The 20,590-nt window shown below is 51.3% G+C and overlaps 1 protein-coding gene across 1 annotated transcript in view; it reads right to left on the bottom strand.

Moving 5' to 3' along the window:
- Positions 1–3,713: 3,713 nt before the first annotated feature.
- The window catches only part of PDLIM1 (PDZ and LIM domain 1), a 32,203-nt gene continuing 15,326 nt past the window's right edge, over positions 3,714–20,590 (bottom strand). The window contains exons 4-7 of the mRNA XM_026044587.1: positions 12,132–12,328; positions 7,513–7,667; positions 5,481–5,598; positions 3,714–4,109 (exon numbers count right to left, since the gene is read on the bottom strand). Coding sequence (XP_025900372.1) covers positions 3,923–4,109; positions 5,481–5,598; positions 7,513–7,667; positions 12,132–12,328 — 657 coding nt within the window. The 3' untranslated portion in view covers positions 3,714–3,922. The remainder of the gene's footprint in view (positions 4,110–5,480; positions 5,599–7,512; positions 7,668–12,131; positions 12,329–20,590) is intronic.

The raw sequence follows: 20,590 nt of genomic DNA, 5'->3' as shown, positions 1-20,590 counted from the left end.
GGTTGCGGGTTGGTCATTATTTTAGCTTAGCTTCCTATATGACATTAATRCGTTAACCTGTCACAAACACTTTGGACAAAATAGGCAGCTGCAGGGAGGAGATGAAGTAGTATCTGCCCTAGGAAAGGTTACAGCTTTGTTCCATGCTGGCTGGCCTGGTGACTCCCACACCACGGTGCCAGTTTGCAGGTACCTAGTGGTCTCAGAAAGCCCGTGGAGGGGGCGAAGGGAGAAGTCTGAGGATGCAGAATCATTTCTGAGGGGCAGATTTGAGGCCCCAGTGGGGAAGAGAGATGTCTAAAGATGCAAAGGCCAAATCAGCAGGAGGCCTGGGTTAATCTTGGAGATGGAGGAGAAGTCTTTGCTGTTCCTCCAAGGAACTGGGTAATAAGGCAGGTAAGGGATGTGACTTAATTGCAGCCTGCGAGGCCAGCTGAGGCACTGTTTAGCTTCAGTGYTCTGGCTTCCAGTTGGTGAAGTGTCATGGAGGTCAAATTCGGGGCTTAATCAGAGACCCCAGTTTGCAATTCCAGCTGGAGCTGTCCCACATGGGGCTGTGCTAGTCATGCCAATGTGTGGGAAATGTGGAATAAAAGCCTGCCTAATTCAGCACACCTTCACAAACGGGTTCCTAAATAGGTGAAACAGGGGAGCATACTTTYCAGCTTTTTTTTCTCACAAATATAAAATTCTTGACCTGAGTTAAAAAAGATTGTGTTAGTAACAGGTATTTGTTTATCCTCGTTGTGAGGTAATGAACAGGCTGGCTTTGCCCTTTGCCCATTGAAAGCCCTATCTTGTTTCCAAAGAGAGAAGTCTCCAACCTTTCCATTCTTCAGTTGCACATTAACCTGACTAATGCAAAGTGCAACGTGCTGGTTCCGCTTCCTACTCACCTGCTCAGCCATTGTTCTTGTCTCATTTATCAGCTCTATTGTGTCTGACCAATACCTTCTTACGAGATTTAAGAACAAATGAGAGTTTTACAATGAACAGTATCGTAAGAGGAATCATTGTAGTATATAACTGTATCAGTGCAATAGCTGACAGGGCTTCTTCCAAGCAGCCTWACCTGAGTGTTTTTTTCCCCTAAGACTTTACTTCTCGACCTGTATAAYTGTAAATGCCACCTCAGGGCAGTGTGGTGAAAAATAAAGTGGAGCAAACGTTGCTACAGCAAGTGCATGCTCTGCTCTTGAGAGGAAGGATGTCCCTGTGCCRGTTTGGAGCCATCCAGTTCTGGTGCAGTTAGTGCCTGCCACCAAAGCCTGGCAGAGCTGTAGGAGGCAGCTGGTGTTTTGGAAACTGTCCTGCCTTTTTGTAGGTGGGGAAGATGCCCATTTAAATGGGGTAAGGGTAATAGCAGAGGGCTTTAGGTGGAAGCACGGGCTGGACCTAAGTGTTTATAGTTGTTTTGGGTGAAATTTTTTCCCCCTGCTTGCTCATCAGGGGGAAAAAATATTTCTGTCTGCTCTTTGAAGCCAAGTTCCTGAAATATGATTGTTCTGGTAACTTGGAAACAGTGCTGGGCTCTCACATGTTGTACCCAATACATGCCCAAGTATGTGCAACTATTCTCATCAGGGAAAAAAGAAATGTTTGAGTTGCTGACAACAAATGCAGATTCAGAAAGATGAGGCATCAGTTTGCTCCTATGTCTCTATTTGCACATCTAGTTGCAGCTTTTTTAAGCTTATTTGTTTTATTATTATTTTAGCTGGGGAGTAACTCATGATTTTCCAGGGAGAGGTTTCCAGGGGCAGGAATTTGTGTTTTTTTCCAGGTGATGGCACAATAAAATATTTATGGAGGATAAATGTAATCTCACAGGGCATGTCACTGGCACTTGCATGTCATGCACGTGTTTCATCTGTGTCTTTTTACTTGCCCGCCTAGCAAAGATGATGTATGAGCCATCAAGATTGCGCCTCGACAGCCCTGACTGGGGTCGTAGAGAAGCCATTAGCAAATTAAAAGTGTACAGGCACAGGTCAAGCAGATGACTTCTCTTTTTTGCTGTGCTGCCCCTTTGCAGTCGGGGCCATAAGGTCAGGAAAATGAGAGCTTTTTCGTGATTACACCATTTGCTTCTTTTTAATCCTTTCCTAGCTGCTTCATCTCCTTCGTGCAGGGGATCCTTGGAGGGCAGCACTGCAGAGTCAGAGGCAGCAATTGGGCTTTTTTTTAACTGTGTAACCAGCTTAGCAGAGGGAAGCCACAACCAAATGTATTTGTTCTAACAGTGTAGGAGGCCTCTGTTGGCCAGTCGCTTCTCGGGAGGGACTAGCTCAGTTACAAATAGCCAGACACTGCTCCTCGCTAACCTTTTGCTTGTTTCTTATATTATTTTTAAMTTCTTGAGTAGGTGGCTCTCTGGCCTCAGAGGCCTGACCCCACTTTCCCTGTGCTGCTCTTGCTGTGGACAAGCTCCAGAGGCCAACAGCTGAACATGGGAAGAATTTGGGAAGTCAGACTGCAGTGAACACGACTGCCAACTATTTTTATCTTGCATCATAAAACCCTATTCCTTCCTTTTTTTCCAACAAGCTGCAGCAGAGAGTGAGTACTGGCTGTGGATGGCGGTGGCCAGCCCGCTCCCACAGCGCTGCCCTCGGCCCTGCCCCAGCCCTGGGTATCCCAACGCGCACATCGGGCCCGGCACCATCCCTGTTTTCCTGGAAGAGCTGCCAGGGAGCTGGGATGCTGTGGCTCATGGGGCTGCTGTGGGAGGCCGTGCACAGACCCCGGCCAGGCTCCCGCCTCAGAGCTGCTGCCTGCAGCCGTGGCCTCAACATGCAGAAGGACTCRGCCTTTTCCAAGGTCCACATGAACCATCTGTAGTCCAGACTTTCCCAGACTGGGACCGTCTTCCTGGCAAAGCAGGAAAGTCACCTGGTCTTTCCCGGTGCCTGCCTCCAGGAAGGGAAGCTGAGCTGGGCACGTGCAGCACTGCTCTGCTGCACTCCTGTCCAGCCACACCTGCACTGCTGAGGGGAGACTATTAACCTCCCCAATCACCCAAGCAAATATATAAAGAAGAAAAGAAAAAGAAACTCCAAAGCCTCCCCGTAAAGCTGACGCTGTGAGCATCCTGGCTGTGCTGCACTGCAGGGCCTTCCCACCGTGGCCCCTGTCCCCTCGGCCGGCAGCTCCCCAGGGACGAGGCAGGAGCGGGTGCTGGTGGAGCTCATCCGGCTGCCTGCCGCTCACTGCTGCCATAGAAGGACGCGGAGGAGATGAGCTAAATTTAGTCAGGTTTGCGAATTATACCCCTTTCCCAGCCCTCCSAAAAGCTGCACGGTCGGAGGCTTGTGCTGTTGGTGATGTTGCAGCTTTACTTCAGATGGGAATATCTTCAGCAAGGCAGCTGTGCAGGGGCACAGTGCACACTAAAGGACTGGAAACTGCGGCACTGCTGATGATAGATGGGGATTTTGGTGGGAGGGTGAGGAAAAGACCTTTCCCGTAGCTATTGCCAGCAGAGACCCATAGAAAGCAGGGGGATCCCCTTCTTCCCTCAAGTCCTAACATTCATTATGCTGCTGGTTGGCTATGCCWGGCCGCCCCTGCCCTCATCCCGCACACAGGAGCGGACACGGCTCGCTTCGGATTCACCCYGTTTATTGAACACGATCCGAGGGCAAACAACAGACCCGCAGCAGCTGTAACAGGGCTCTGGCCTCTGATTTCCTGCACAAGTGACTGCGCAAAGGAGGAAAACAAAAAAAATCTGTGTATCAAAAAAAGAAAAAAGTGAACGGATGAAAGAACATGGTAGAATTAGTGACACCACGTGTGAAGAGACGGAGCATTAATTGGGCAAGGAAAGGCAAAGCCGTGCCTAGCGTTCCTCGCTGTGAACAGGGTTTGGCAAGGGAGCAGGGACGACGCTTTCCGTGGGAGAGGCGGCGTKCGGCGGCCGCTACTTGGGGAAGACGGTGACCACGTCGTAGCCCTCYGGCGGCACGACCCGCTCGCGCGCGTGCTTCTCGCAGTAGATTTGGTCTTCCACGAAGAAGTGTCCTTTGTGCTTGAGGCTGGTGCCGCAGTCGCTGCACACGTAGCACTCGGGATGGCGCTGCTTGTCGCGCAGCTTCACGAAGGGGCCCCTGCGGAGGCACCGGCACCACTCAGCTCCCGCCACTTCCAGCCCTGCCACCCTGGCCTCCCCATGCCCAGCTCAGCGGAGCACCCTGAGCTCCCACCGGGCAGATGCTACTGCCCCRTTGTAGCCACCCACCCAGACGAATGGGAACCTTCTCTGGGAAGGGCTCTCTAGCAATGGTCACCTTCATTGCTACAGGGACTAGCTCCTGTGCTGGCAAATGTCTTGAGGCAGCTGGAGTCWGCGCTGCAGTGTTACAGAATCATAGAATGGCTGCGGTTGGAGGGGACCTCTAGAGATTGTCTAGTCCAACCCCCCTGCTCCAACAGGGACACGCAGAGCATGTGGCACAGGGTGGCATCCAGATGGGTTTGAAGACCTCCAGAGGAGACTCCACAACCTCCCTGGGCAGCCTGTGTCAAGTGGCAGCAATCAGCCTGACCAYGTGGGAGGGCACATCCAAAGCATCTGGACTCCCAAACGGATYGAGAAATGAACACTACTACCAAAGGAGGAGTAACGGCTGCAGAACCAGCAGCTGCCTTTGCCAGGGACGTAAACACCAGGTATTTGCAGGTGAGAGACACCACATCCTGCTGTACTTTCAAGTGCTGCTACTGGAAAACCCTAACAGCTTTAACCAAAAGGTGAGGAGCAAAACWGTGTAAGTTGTTAACTCCCACCACCACAGCCACCAGATTGCCAGCAACGTAACTGTGTTCCAGCAGCCATCTATGTTTTCTCTAATTCATTAGTCTTTCGTGCTGCTCATACGCTTTCTCTCCAGCTCTATCCAGCTGGCAGAGTAACTGTAGCACTTGTGTTTGACTCATATTTTGTAGGCTAAGTATTGCCTCTGTCCATGAGGACACCACCTTGCCCAGCAATCGAGGCAGTCCAAGGCCATGCCCTTGCAGCACAGAGGCTCTCAGCAAAGAGGAGCGACAGTCAAAGAGCTGCCAGAGAGAAGCCAGCACGGCGGAAACCTGGATTCTCCCGTGAAGATGCAGGTGGGCTCCCAGCTCTTGACCACCATGGTTAAGCTATGGGGCTAGCAGGGAAAGAGGCGCAAAGGAGAAAAAGCAGGGTAGAAAAATTTGTGGTTGGGAAACTAAATTGCGATTCAAAACCATGCTTGGGTCCCTTGTGCTTATGCTACACACAAGCTCCTGCTGTGACAGATGCTGGACTTAACCATGTGAGGATCCTAAAAATTCGCTCTGCACAGATCCAGTGGAGACGTGTGGTGCTGCAGCAGAGCTGGGAGAGAGCGCAGCTCTCGCAGCCCACGCTGTCTGCCTGGGGCACTGCCACTGCCCCACCGTGACCCCCACRGCGCCGGGCGCAGCCCCAGCCCCACACCACGGGTACTCACACGATGCCCGAGCCGCACTTCTCGCACATGGGCAGCTTCTGCGCGTTCCCGATGGACGCCGCCACCTTCGTCGTGGGCGCTTTGACGCTCCTGAAGCCGGACGGTTTGGTCGGATCGCCTAGGCGGGAGGAGAGCATTTCAGAGCGTGTGGGATGCATTGGCACAAGCTCTTCCTGCAAAGCTCATCTGGGGAGGGAGGGCTCCCTTTAACCCTGGCTCATAGGCAGGGATTCATGCATGAAAAGGAGCCTGGGAGTTAGGGGAGGAATGAATGGATTGATCCAGCTGAACCCTGGAGTGGGAATGTCCCTGGAAATGCAGGTGGTCTCAGTCAGCACAACCAACACAGCATCCACCCTGGAGCAACACAGCGCAGGAGCAGGCCGGGAAAGCGATGTTTGTCACCACAGCCCTTATCTGGCTTCGAGCAGGGTGGCCAGGGCCGCTGTGCCATGCTGGGCTGCACTGTGCCAGGCTGCACCGTGCTGTGCCAGGCTAGGCTGCACCATGCCATGCTGGTCTGCACCCTGCCAGGCTGCACCATGCCAGGCTGCACGGTGCTGTGTCAGCTGGACCATGCCAGGCTGGACCATGCCAGGCTGCACGGTGCTGTGTCAGCTGGACCATGCCAGGCTGGTCTGCACCGTGCCAGGCTGCACCATGCCAGGCTGCACGGTGCTGTGTCAGCTGGACCATGCCAGGCTGGTCTGCACCGTGCCAGGCTGGACCATGCCAGGCTGCACGGTGCTGTGTCAGCTGCACCAGGCCATGCTGGGCTGCAGGGGAAGCGCCCACTCGCCGACAGACATTCCTGGGGGGGCTGCATAACCCGCCGGCCCTGCTCCGCATCGATKGTTATCAGCTCGTGGGGAACCAAGCCAGAGCCTAGTCTGGCCTGTGATCAGGCAGGCAAAGCCCGTGCCAGAGAATCCCAGTAATGCTGCAAATCTTCAAAAGAAAGATAAAATATAGAGGCCTTTGCCGCTTATCTTCTTCAGAGCTGTTAAGCAGCGGGGAGGACTTCCTGAGGGTGCTTCAGTGCAGGAGCAGAACCCCCAGGGGCAAGCAGCAAGCACAGCAGTTAAAAGGTGCTTTCAGGCAGGTATTTTAACAGAGGATTAAGACTGCAAGACCCCAGGTTCTTTCTTTTGTTTTGTTTCCTTATTTCACTCATTTTCCTGCTTCCTTGGGACCACAGCCCTTGGCTGATCTGTTCTCCTTCCTGGTGAATATCCTAGCACCAAGCTTTTGTTGGATGAAATTAAATGTCCCACTGCCAAGCTAGCAACACAAAGGACAAAGTCTCAACTGGTCTGGTGAAAAAAAAAAGTCAGCATTCCTAAAATTCCTTTCCTATTTCTTTGCTTATTTCATTTTACTTAAGGAGAGAATGGAATATGACTTGGTCCTCACCTAAGTTAAGGGAGTTTGAATTTGAATCTATGGTCATGAACTGCAGAAGTCCAGATATGAGATCAAAAATGCCAAGCAGCATGAAATTTCAGAAGTTAATGGCCTTTAACTGCTTGCCACAACCCAGATGCATATTTTTACATGCAGCTGTAGAAGTGAATCCTTTTTCCTTGTATAGCAGGATGAAAAACCAAAARCTTTAGGACTCACCAAAAGAGCCCTTGCTATCTTGCATTACCTCCCAAAAACTTGATTCTAAAATGGTCTTTCTCAGCAAATATTAATTGAAAAGAGCAAAAGATAGAAAGTTTTGTGCGATGCTTTTTAACTCCTTCTTAACAATGAAACATTGTAGAAGTTTATTTCTTAAACAGCCACTCAATTAATGAGAAATGCACTTGAAATGCACTCATGCACTGTGAAACGAAACAAGGAGGGGAAAATTAGGGTGAAGTTTGTGAAAAGTTTGTAGGTTTTGTAGAAACCCCCTAYGCCTGCCACTTCAGACAAGCAAGAGCTAAGAAAGCAAAGTCAGGTTTTAGATGCTGGTCTGGAACAGGGCGTGTGTTACAGAGCAGGCACAGGCAAAAGTGCAGGGACACACACAGCAACCGCTGACCTTTCTCTTCCGACTCTAAAATCTCCTGCAGCACCAGGAAGGAGGCCGATTGCCGCGGTGGCTCGTTTGACTCTTGGTTCTCCTGGAGCATCTTGTAAACCTCAGACTCTCTGTCTATGGCGATACCACTCACGGGCGGGATGTGCTGATCCAGGCTGAGGAAGGAGAAGAGCGTGTGCTTGGTAAGTAATGAACAAATCAATCCAGCCCCGCTACCAAAATGACCCCCGTGCATCATATGAACGTGCAAAACGGGCACAACAGGACGCCACGGAACACGGAGGTGCTGGATGTGCTCGCGCGGGGCAGCTGCCGCCCTGGCAGGACGCGCACGCCAGGCGTCACCGGTCCCACCATCTGCCCCCAGCTCCCTGCTTTGCAGTTACCACACACTACAGAAATTAAAACCTTTTGTCCAGGAAATAATGGCTCTCCTAATAGAAAAGTTAAGAACTAAGTGCAGGGCTGGGAACCCCCTGCAGTACTACATGTTCCTTGCAACCTGCCCTTCCTTGGCCTGCTACCTTACACTTCCATGGCTCTTAAACTATGTAAATGTTATTTCTTGAGGACATTTGAATACCTCCCAGGAAAAGCTTTCCTGCAGATGGACACTGAAGTGCAACAGGAATTTGCCAGGAATAGGTGAGGAGCCTCTGTAATGAAGGATTTAAGAACAGGCTGGACAAGTAGGTGCTGGAAGTGGCTTAGAGCCAGTCAGCTGATGGTCAGGAGATGGACTAGAGGACACTGGAGGCCTCTCCCAGCCTTGTATTCTGCAGTTGGAATAAAATACGCCTRGAAAAAATGAGACAACTGGCAACTCTCCTCTGACTGCTCAGTTACACGAAGGCAGCCTTCTCAGTGCAAATGGTCTCTTAGATTTCAGCATTCCTGCACCCTGCAATAGCCTGAAACGTATATAAACATCCTGAAGCTCAGACTAAAGCACAGAAGGAAATCACTTTCTTGAAGAGGCAACTGCATACTTTCCATGCCAATGTGCTATGGAGTCATCTGGGAGTTACTCCACAAAATAAACTTTGAGGAATCAGAGGTAAAGTGATTGCATATGTTATAAAATGCTATTCCCATTAAAAAAAATTCATAAGATGTTTCCATTTTTAGTAATTTTCACTGGAGTGCAAAGTATATTAGATTTGCACGCAGCTGAACCTCAGAAGCATGAATTTTATTTACTAAAGCCTCCCACCCAATATAAAACCAAGTCTTTTCTATTACACAGAAAATATCCCAGATTGGCTCAAATGAATCCATGCTGCACATCACACGCTGTTTATGCAAACTGAATTCTCCACCACTCTATCCTCCCATAAAAATACAGAGCTGAGGAGCCCGTCGTTACAGTTTGTATTCTAAGACTTATTCACTAACATGCATTCAAAAAGCAAAGGCTAAACCATCCTAAAGAGAATGTGTCAAACAAACACAGCCATCACATTTCAACCATGCATTGTGCCCGTGTGCAGACATACGGATCAGCTCTTCCCGATATGCAGCATATCCACATACTTGCACAGTATACACAGTTCAGGCAGACTTCGTTCAGAACCAACATCCTAGAATTTGTACACAGAAGAGTGACACATCTAAAGCTGGCAGGGCAGAGGGATACCCAAAAAGAAAAATGTGAAGCAAAGTAAAGTAAAATAAACTAAACTAAAATAAAGGAAACCCACATACATGTCTCCAGGTGGAATGACACAGGCATATGAATTACACCTGCAGGTGATGTGTGTCCCCATGACGGCTGATGCTGGAGGCTGCTGCTCCACAGGGATGGACCCTGCTGCAACTTGAGCCCCTGGAGCCGGCCCTTTTCCAAGCGCAGGTTTCCCAAGAAGCTCTGCAGGCAGCTCTTCCAACAACCTCAGAGTACTTCACTGTTCCCACATTGGGCACTGCAAAATGCTCCCCAAATACCACCACCTTACTGAGCTTATTTGCTCACACGCTGCAAACACAGCTCACTTCTTTCTTACTAACGTGACTTTACTACGTCACGTTAGCACGTTTTGCAAAGTTGATGAGGATCTTTCAGCACAGCTACAGCAGGACCTAGCACTTCCAGCTCAAGCTTCTGCTACAAAACCGCAGCTGACGCCCGGCTTTCTTTGGGGACCCTTAACACACCAGCACCAGCCAGGCTGCTTGGGGTTCGCAGCACTGCAGCCAGTGGAGAGGAGACCCCGAGTCCCTGTGTGGCTCAGGAGTGAAATGTGTTCCTCACACCACACAGTCTGGCACGTGCCCACAGATGGCAAAATCAGAGCTGGTCGCAGATTATGATGTTTTTCTGGTCCCAAACTGGTCAGTTTGGGGGATAAAATGCCCTTCCTCCTCCACTCCAGCATATCTGGTCACTGGCAGCAGCTCCCCCAGCGCAGCGGATGTCTCTGCTGCGCGGGCACGTGGGACACAACGGACAACATGACTGAGACGATGTTTCGGTGAGTCACTGGACACAGCGAGACACGAGGTGGAGGTGGCCGTGACGTGTCATGCACTAACACGGGAAGATGCAACGTGCCGTCGCCGCGCGCCAGGCCACCCGCTGTGCACGCAGGCGGCCGAGCGCGACAGGGCAGCGGCCGGTTACCTGGGCACATCGGGGCTCACGGAGGAGATCTGCCCCTGCAGCGAGTCCAGGATGTTTCTCTGCGAATAGAGCTGCACGGGCGAATTGAACTGCACGTGCAGCACCCTGAGGCCCGGCACGGCCAGCTCCACGGCGCCGCTGGGGCGGGCCTGCGCGGCGCGCTTGAGCTCCGCGGGCCCCACGCGCACCGCGCTGGGCACCACGGAGGCGCTGGGGCGCCACGGCCCGCCGGGCAGCGGGGCATAGACCGAGGCGACGGGCGCCTGCTGCGGCGACGGGCTGCCACGGGCGTTCACGGGGGCCCAGGGAGTTGCGTTGGGTCGGGGTTTTGCATTGAGAGAGAAATGCAGCGCAGGGAGAAAGGAGAGGAGAGATTAATGGAGAGCGGTGATCCGAGCGCGTCCCGATCGGCGTCGGCAGCCCTTGCTAGGGGCAGGTGGCAGAGCGTTCACGCTGCAGGCCGCTGGCTAGTGCTGTGCCTCCTGCCTCCCTTCGGGGTGGCGACCGCAGCGCCAGCCCAAAGCCCATCGCTCCACAGCTCAGCCAACACTCGAAAGCAACAAAATGGTGGATTTGCCGTGAACCAGCGCGCTGAGCACATGGCAGCKTCTCAGGGCCTCGCCCTGCAGAAAGGCCCGGCCGGGGTGGCCCTCGGGGTCTCAGCCCGGCCCTGTGACGCCAGGCCCAAGGGCAGTGGCTGCCGGTGTTTGTTTCTCTCTCCAGCCCAGCACGGACTGCACCCTGCTGCGGATGGGCCGGGGGCTGCCCTGCTCGTGCTGCCGCCACACACAAGGCAGGGCTCTAAGGAAAAAGGGGAGACTGCCGGGGACATGGGCCTGCACGTTCCTACGGAGACCAGGACAGGCTGCAACGGCAAAGGGCAGCCCCAGGCTCTCACTGAAATCCCTCGGGCCAGCACAAAGCCAGATTTCACTCCTGTCTGCTCAGCCCCTGAGTGATATCTCATCAAGGTCCATCGGAGGTGACCTGGGGTGCGAATCTGTCACCCAGCTGCAGCATCACAGCTCTGCCTAGGAGGGTCCATGCTGCAGACTGGCCTTTGAGTGTGAGCAGCAAGTTTTCAGGCTTGCGCTAAACCACAACCTCAGCTTTCTGAGGTACTGCAAAAGCAGAGGCTCAAGTTACTTCTGCTGCCTCACTCACAAGCCAGGAGCTTAGCCGAGCACCATGCAGAGCATGAATTTTGCAGCACTTACTGCAAAAGTGGGCAAACTCTTCTAAGCATTTTGGTGCTGTTGCTCAGAGACTTAGGGCAGTTTTTAAGCAACTTTTTGCCAACACGGCCAGAAAGACTTCTGCAAGGTCCTGTCTCCTCACTTACTGCTTCAACTAAAAAGAGGAGCCCTGGACATTTGGCAAACAGTAATGTCTCTGGCAAAGCTCAGAGGCTGTTGCAAAAATCAATAGTCCCTTTGCAGGTTGGGACCATTTCGATTCCACATATAATACTGCTCACATAGGAATTAGTGTTTCAGTTGCTTCCTAAACTTCATCTGAAAGAAAAAAAGGCTCAATAATAAAAATAAAGACCTCCAAAGCTAGACAGAGCCTGTGTAAGCATCACGGGCCACAGGGAACAAGGACACGCATGCTCCCTGCACGACGCAGCACCCTTCCTGCCGGCATCACCCGCAAAGCCGAAACAAGCTGCTAACTTTACAAAGTGCTCATGACAAGCTAGCAGGCACCTGTGCACACCAGAGGGCTGGTTTGTCAAGCTGAACGCACGCCGAAACTGCGTCGGTCTCTGCTAAACAAAGAAACACAACAGCATTAATTTCAGTTCTGCATCTTGGAAAATGTCCCCCGYGCTTCTGAACCCTGCCCTGGGAACCACATTCACGCTCACGCCTTTGCTCCTTCTCCTGTTCTGAAAGAGAGTGTCTCCAGGTTAGAGATTTTGGACCCTTGCAGCGAGCTCTGCCTCCGGGAGCCTTCCCTTGGGAAGCAGGGAGGCAGAGGCAAGGGAGATACTTACGGCTTGGCAGGCTCCGGAGCCCCAGATGATGACTTGGACTCCACAGCATTGTTGAAGGTCTGGATGTTCTCTGAGGAGTAGAGGCCTGCTGGGTTGTTGTACTGAGCAGTGATGACTTTGGGGGCAGAGCTGGAAGCCGTGGCAGCAGTGAAGGGCACCGCGCTCCGGTTGTGTGCACTTCCTATGTGCCTTATTTCCTGCATGCAGAGGAGCAAAGGCAGAAATCAGAGGTGCTCGGGCATGCGGGTGGGACGTGAYGGGCAGCGCCAGCATGTGCAGCCCTTGCAATGGTTGCGTTGGTGTGGGGTATCAGCTGGGGAGCACAGGACCCAGAGCAACACCGCAGCAGCACAAGGGCATCCTCCACACCACAACTGAGGTGTCCCCATCCCCATCCTGCATCACTAAGCAGCCCACACAAGGCTGACATGGAAGAAGCTTCGGAGTTGACGCACTGGGCACGGGAGTGCTCAGAAATGCTGCCAGAGCTGTTAGCTCAAGCCACCACATGCCTGCGAGCRCCTGCAAGGCCACTGCAAGCCCTGCCTTTCCATATGCACCACGGATTTTAAGCATTCCTTGCAATTCCTGAGAMCAGGGCAGACTTCTATGGGACAGTGAGGATATGGGGCAGAAAGAGGAGCTCTGCTCAACATTTGCAACTTTGCCCTTGCTGAGATGAGCATCCCGAAAAGAAGGGATTTATCATTACCGATAATGCTCTGGAGCCCGAGTGAACTACCCTACATGACAGGGGTTCGCAGTCCTCTCCGACAAGCAAGGCAAGATTTTCTGGACAAGAAATTCCTCCAGCAAAGAGGAGCCCTTGTTTGTAGTTAGTAGTGAGTTGAATACCTCGATAACAGCAGAGACCTCTTCAGGGCCAGAACAATGTGTTGTAGGTCTGCTATAAACCTGAGGTTTCCAGAGGTGATGGGGGACACTTAGAACCAGTGGTTATAATTTAATAAGAAAGGGACTAAATCCAAGTTAAACCAGACAGGAGGTAAATTTCTTCTGCCTAAAGAAAATGGTGAATGTATCAGCCTTGTCATCAGTTCAGCCCACCGTGAGCTCCAGTCGTGGGGCTGTGATTAAAATGCTCAGGGTTTACTTCTATATTTCTATTTCAAGGCAGGGAGAAATCACATCAGGGCCTCGTTCAGGGCGATGGGAGAGAGCACCAACATCCATAGAGCTGTCTGAAATATCTGGGGATAWACGATGGCACAAAAACGTGCCCTCTGGGGTGTTGCAGCCAGCTGGGGAGATGGGGAAGGCTCTGGTACYGGCTGATTCCCAGTGGTGCAGGATGAAACAGGGCCCGCACTGGCACAGTGGGCTCAYGCTTCCCACCTCGTATCAGCACAACCGCTGCCTTCTCCCACTCCTGGAGCGACAGCAGGAGCCCTCGCTGCCCTTTGAACGTTTCGTGGCATTTGTTTGATATAGCTATAGTTACAGAATAAACACTCACTGGAACTGCATATGACTAATTTCCCCTACAGATTTTTTCTTTATATTGCTTTTATATCCCTAGATGTCCTCAAGCAGCCGCTTAGTGCTCCCAAACATCCCCACGTGAGTCACGTTGCCTCGTGAAGCTCAGAAGTGCTCTCGGTGGCATCAAGGGCCCCTCAGAGAAAGGCAGAACAGACTCAAGCAAGCACCCCCGTGAGTTAAAGGCCACTGGGGACCAGTGGGGCACCCGGGCTGCCCAGGTGTGGGGCAGCAGCATCGCCCTCGCCCGGCTGGCTGGCTGCTGCGTGCGGAAAGGAGCCGTGCAGCTTTCCCACACGCCGGCGGAAGGCAGACCCTGGCCTAATTAGCTAATCTCCCTTTGTTACAATCACCTCATTCAAGGCACACAGCGGCACTCATAAAACCGGCCTTTCCCATGGTAGATATAGTGTATGTTAGCAAAAAAAAMCCCATTACTTCAGCCTGTAAATCACACCATGGGGAAAAGTATGAGTGAGCTTATATCAGCATTAAATACATATGTTACAACACCATTCAGAGGCTGCATGTAGGAAATGTTTTCAGATAGGCATATGAATAGTTGTTCTAATCAAAGACAGAGGCAGAAATTTTAGCCTAAGAAACTTTCATACTCTTTGCTCAGAAAGGCTCAGAGTTTAAATCATGTCACAGTCCGTAATGCAGAAACATTTAAGTATTAACCAAGTATTAGAGAAAGGGAAGTAATTTTTTTTTCCTGGCTTCCTAAGGAAGTGAAGTAGCCCAAATATATACACACACACACCACGGGCATGTTGTCATCCAGGCCAAGACCTCTTGATCCCATCATTCAACCCCAACTGTGTGCCAGAGGGACACAGTCCTTGAGGATGGTTCCATTCATGAAAATAGAGTCAGATGGTGCAAAGAGACTTGCAGTCACATTAATAATGCTGCTTTACCCCGAGAAGTGCAATGTGAGCTCCAGTACAGCATCACAGGGTGATAATGCAGCCCCACTTTCAGCCAGAGGGGATGTTTTCTACTGTGCAAGACTGTAAGTGAAGTATTCAAAGTGTTAGGACATTTATAGTAGCTCTCACAAGAAGCCCACTGATTAAAATGGAGCTTATAATAGCTTAAATTGGTGTTGAAGATGGTGTCTGAAGAATAGGTTGGAAAAAATCCTGCCTGAACATGACAGAAGTTATAAAAGCTAAGTGTCCTATAGATAACTATCACAGGAGCAATAACATTATAAAGCACATTTGGACAACCCAAATTCGACAGCAATTTCCTTCATTCTGTGCTGCTCTTTCTGCTTGAGCTGCAAGGTGAATTGGTGAAGAAACAACACCTTCATGCAGCAAACACAAAGATCGAGAGATAACTTGTTCTTGCTGCCAAATGCCTCGGTCAGGTTGTGCCCTGGCCTTTAGAAAACCCAGCTCCTGGTACCGCGTGTTTACGTGTCTCAGATGAAGGACACGCTCGGGAGCTGCCAGCCGCGGTGCCGGGCTGCAGGGCCCAAGTAGGAATGGGATCAGCGTTTCCTCCTCTGCCRGAGGAGGCAGTGGCAGCACGGGAAAGCAACGTCTGCTTCCTCACATCACTCCCCTCCTGGGGAAACCCAAGCCCAGTGGTGGAATCCCCCAGCYGTGCCAAACATGGCCCTCATGCCATGGGCCATCCGCACGGCACAGAGACGGGCCAGCTGCTTCCCAAGGAGGCTCCCATCCTGTCCCGGCACCCACCGGCGACAGAGGCATCCGCCGCCACCTGCCCCATCGTCCTTGTGCTCAGCCTGGCCGCCCCGGGCACCCTGGGCCCAATGCCCTGCAGGGTGGTGGCCCTCGTGGCTCTTGGCCTTGTCACCGGGCACACTGGTGTATCCAGCAGCTTGCAGCAGCACTGGCCTCAGTGGCATGAGCAGCAGCAAAAATCCGGTGGGTTTTATATTCACTGAATAAAAGAAAACCAGACTTGCGGGCTTGGAGCCTCCCTTCCTTGAGGGAGCRTTTTCCTCTCCCGCCAGCCATGCTTGGAGGGAGCCAACACAATTTGGAGGCTGGAAGCTACTGTCACAAACCCATTGCTTCCTTTCTTTGTCCCAGCCCTTGCCTGAGGGAGGCCCGTCCTGCAGCTCCTGCTCAGCTCATCTGCCACCCCTTCCAGGAGACATCTGGTTGGTAGGACCTGTGGGATGTGTCTGTGAGTTGATGGTGGCTGCAGAGAATTGCTTCTTCGTCAGCTCTACAAAACTACCCTGGACATAATAGTGCCATGAGGCGCACCTCAAAACCACCGAAAACTTGCTTTGGATGATCCCTTGTGGATTTAGACATTTGCATCTTAGTTATTTCTTAAAGCTCCAGCTCTTAGAGATGGAGGAGCACGAGAGACAGCCACCTTTCCTTAGAAAAAAAGGAAAAAGTGCAGGGAGCCTTTGCAGCTGCAAGGAGAAGCTAAAAAGCCCCAGAGCTTTGCAAGGCGCGGGTCAGAGTCCGGGCGATGCTGGAGCGCACGCCTCGCAGCCCCGCCAAGAGGAAACGAGATTAAACACGGCTCCCTGCAAGTGTTTACTCAGCTCTAAGAACACGGGCGGGCGACCAAGGCTGGCGGGCTGCTCCTGCGGCGGGAAGGCCGGGCCTAGGTGGGCAGCTCGCCCGGCAGTCACTCCAACGGCAACGTTTTTGTGGCCGACTTTCTGCTCCCTGGGCCCGTGCTCYAGCAGCTGCCATCACAAACATTGCAAGGGCCTTTAGTTTCACCTCGCTCGCTGGTGTTGCTCGAGGGGTTGAGCTCTGGGAACAATCCCAGGCAATGCTTTGAGATCTGATTAGAAATGAGGTGGGTTTGGGGTTTTGTTCTTGGGCAGGGGTGACTGGAGGCTGCCCTTCCTCATCTGCTCCTCACGAGCATCCCAGGTCTGGGCCCTCACGGCCCTGAAGCCAAAAATGGGGGCACAACAACTCACACACCTGAAACTTGATGGTGCTGCCTCATATACCTCTCGGTTCTACCTCATATACCTCTGGCTTCATACATTGCCCATGCATGCCTGGCCTTATCAGAGGCTAGGCCAGGCTCACACCCAGTTTCTATAGCCCCAGCTCCTCGGTATCCAGGGAGATAAAATACACAAGACGGAAACAATGACATCAGGCCTCAAGGATGGGGCCGGCAACCTCACAAGAAGTCTTGGGAAGAAAAAAGTAGCTGTCTGCTTCCGTCATCCCACAAACGCTGTGATTCACCTCCAAGCCTCCCCCGGCTGCGTGCCTCGAGTTATTTCTCATTAAAATAATTCATTCTGGAGTCTGAAAGCCAGTATATTTYGTGGTTAGAAAAAAAAAGCTGACTTGTTCATCTCAGGCAGTGACTTTTCACTGAGGCTGCTGTGGAGGCTGTGCTAGTGCCTTGTGCCACACTCTGGTGTTACCTAAGGGCCTTGCAGACCCTTGGAGGGTCTGGATCTTAATCCCTGGCCCAGGGCTTGTGGAGGGCCTGTGGCAGAGTGCAAAAGTTATGCCACGATCTGGCCCCTGTCATAARCACTAAAATTATCTTAATCACTGGAATAATTTGCTCTTTCCTGCTGTGACCACTTTTCTTGAGGAAAGCTAAGCAAAAGGGGTAGGTAGAGATGCTGCTTTTCATAGRAGTTCTCCATGGGAAAATGACACAGAGTGATCACCCCTGTGGGCTGGGTGCGAAGTGCAAGTGAAGTCATTGAGCAAATATCCAGCAAAGGCTCCGTCATTTCCTTCCTCCAGCGTTGCCATGTTCACACCAAAACAAAGCCTGCTGAGCCATCACTGCTGCCCTCATCCTCAGCCTCATCCTCAGCCTCTTACTTCACTTCAGACCAATTTAGAGGGGTAGTGCTAATTATAATGAAATAATATTAAAGCTAGAAGAGCTCTTTCCTTTCCAAAGGTCAGTGGGACAATGAAGGCAGTCTTGGGACTCGGGTGGGATGCCTGGCAGGCTGCGGACTGCCCTTTCCTCAGAGGCACTTAAAATACCCTGACCTCGCATTCCAAACCCGGGAAAATGCTTGTACAGAAGGACGCAGCATTGCACCGAGGATCAGCCGCCAAAAGGATTAGAGAAGTAAACAGAAATGCTAAACAGTAATGGGGCTAAAAAGAGGTTAGGCAGCGATCTTAAATTATTTGTATTTTTAGCCATACAGCTCGAAATTCATTGAAAATTAATTTCTTTTTTCCAGATCTTTTGCAAAGACTTCAGTTATCTAACTGTAAAAATAAAGTGGAGACAAGAAGAGCAAACGGACATAATGCTGAAAGAAATTTCATTTAAGACAGTGAAGGTGAGGGAAAAACATTAAATTGTGTCTAATTTCAAGAAAGGGGAAAAAATATTTGGATAATTGTGATCTGATCTCTACAACCAAAGCTTTAGAGCATTTTTGCTTTGCACCTCTGGTATGATTACTCACATGTATAAATACATGTTTCTGCATTCATAACAGTATGCTCAAGCACAGTGAGAATCATCTTTGGCAGATCCTGGATGAGGCCCAAAATGAACTACAAGACTCAGTGTGTCCTGCTTGCTTGGTAAGTGAATTAATAAGTGTTTGGCATAAGAACGTGGCCAAGAAAAGCAAATACGTTGCTTTCACTGGCACGCGAGATAGAAAAACCTGAACAGTTCAGAGGGCACTGCCTTCGCCTTCGAAGACTCCGCTCTGCTCTCAACTTTCGCCAGTCCTGCTGGAAAATGAGATCAGCATCCATCACAGTGCTGAACTTCACAGCAGTCTGCCACGCTGCGTACTCGGCGTGTTTTGCTGTGATGCTGCCCTGGTGATTTGGAGCAAGCCTGGCTGAAGCCCCTGCTAGCAGTCCAGAGGCACAGCCCCAAAGGCAGGAATCAGCTCACTCGGCTGATGTCACGTTTAGAGCAGACCGACTCCACCACAAACTGGTACTTACTGCAGCCAGCTACTGGAAAAGGAAACGAGTGTGTATTTAAAAAGCTTTTAAAACCTGGTGTTGGTCATGACACTTTTCCTTGGCACGCTGGACTAGGATGTTCAGGCACTGGTAAGCAGGAAGGGTAAAAGGGAGCTGAGGTTTGGAGACACCAAGCAGACATCTTCCCTCGGCCTGCCAAATCCACGTGGGAGCACATGGCAGGACACAGGCATCTGGAAGAAAGTCTCATGCCCTGAACAGCAGCAAGCACCATTCACMCGGTTCCTTCGGTCACGTAGGCCATGCAAAGGATGTAGCTGGCTGCTTTTTCAATTCAGAGAGAAAAGGAAAGGCAAAACTTCAACAAAGACCACAGCAAATGAACCTAACTCTTCATTTTATACCAGGAAAAACAAACCCTCCAGTATTAGCAACGTTAAGGGTTCTGTGCTTAATTTTCAGGCAACAGTTAGAGCCCAGAGTGAGACTAAAGCCAAGGTGGTCACTGTTTGCCGAGGCACAGGGTTTGTAACAGGAACCTCTCTGCAGTCAGCCCCTCACCAAATCCTGCTGCTGAAGGCACCTGAGCTGCTTGCACCAACAAGCCTACTTGTACCCACTGGGGTCTGTGAACACACCACTAGGGCCCCTCTATTATGGCCAAAACTAAAGCTAGGATTAGGACTAAGGCTAGGCTTTAGGAGAGGATGCGCTCCACAGCCAGAATTACTGCCAAATCCGGCAAGGTCTGCCCTTCYGATGCTCTTTTTGCGGGCCTATGCTTGGGGTTTAGAAAGGGCAGGACCTATGACCAAAACTAGTATTATTTCCTCAGCACCCATATTTCTTACTGCATTGAAGGGCTGGCCTCATCAGATCAGTCACCTGGGTTTAGTTTTTGGACCAGAGCAAATACTTGTCTCTAGATTTGCCCAAAGGCAGACACTAGGAGATCTCTATAGGCAGTTCCTCCTGGTTCTCCCAGTGTTGTTCCAAGGTCCACCCGGGAGGATTGGGGCTTGATGACATGACACAAGCTTTCAAAATCAGTGCGGGGTTTCAGAGTGACAAGCAATAGGTTCTATGGTTGGACCCTATCTACTCTGCCCTGCAGTGCTCCCAGCTTGCCCTTCAGAAACAAACATGTCCCCTCCTCCATATGCAGAGAATTCAGCGCATTTCCACACAGACTTCAGAAGAAACCCACTCGTGGATCTATTCAGAATACATTTCTAAAATACTTTAGCCATTTGCTGAGCAGTGAAGCCACATGCTGAAGCTGCTGCACAGGCAGATTTACCCGCCAACACTAGCTTCTACAAAGGCCCTGTTTCGCTCAAAGTGCTAGCAGGGGACAAGGTTATCTTTGCCTTTAGGACAGCACTAGATGAGGTTGTATTCAGAGGTCCAACACTTCCCACTCCTTCAGCAAGGGATGGCTGCCAAGTCTCAAGTTCTGCTATGCTTGGGCCGCAAAAGACAAACCAGATCCCAGCTCCAGCTGGGCCACAGGCTGGCATCACTGCACATCCCCAGCCCCGATGGCTCTCTCTTGTGCTGTGCCTTAGCTACGCTGCAGGACACCTGCAGAAGGCAGCACCATGTGCTAGTGCTCAGCGGCACACAGCAGTCCAGCAAGAAGGGCAGGAGAGCAGATCCCAGGCCTGGGTCTTGGCGAGGCTTTGTTGCACACCTGCTGCCTTAGATGCAGGGCCTTTCCAGCCCAGACAGACCTGTTAGCCCTTAATTGGTTGCAAAGTCAACCTATTTTTATCTCTACTACTATTTTTATCTCTACTCATTTTGCATGTACTAGTACATGTACTAGTACCACATGTCCACACAGGGGACGTGGTAGGGCTAGAATCCAAGTCACCACTCCAGTAAAAATCCAGAGTAATACCATTGATTTTAGTATATTTATTATAGATTTCTGCAGCATAATCCTCTAAACCTAGCCCAGGCAATCCCCTCGCACCGGTCACGGTTGTTACTACATTTACTCGACAGAGGCAGCAGACCGGTGAAGCAAGGCCACTAACAGGTTACAAA

Source organism: Nothoprocta perdicaria, unplaced genomic scaffold, assembly GCF_003342845.1.
Source record: "Nothoprocta perdicaria isolate Ctin4 unplaced genomic scaffold, notPer1 scaffold_105, whole genome shotgun sequence".
NCBI classification, from domain to species: Eukaryota; Metazoa; Chordata; class Aves; order Tinamiformes; family Tinamidae; genus Nothoprocta; species Nothoprocta perdicaria.
The sequence above is the reverse complement of the archived record's forward strand: the minus strand, read 5'-3'. Positions and strand labels throughout refer to the sequence as shown.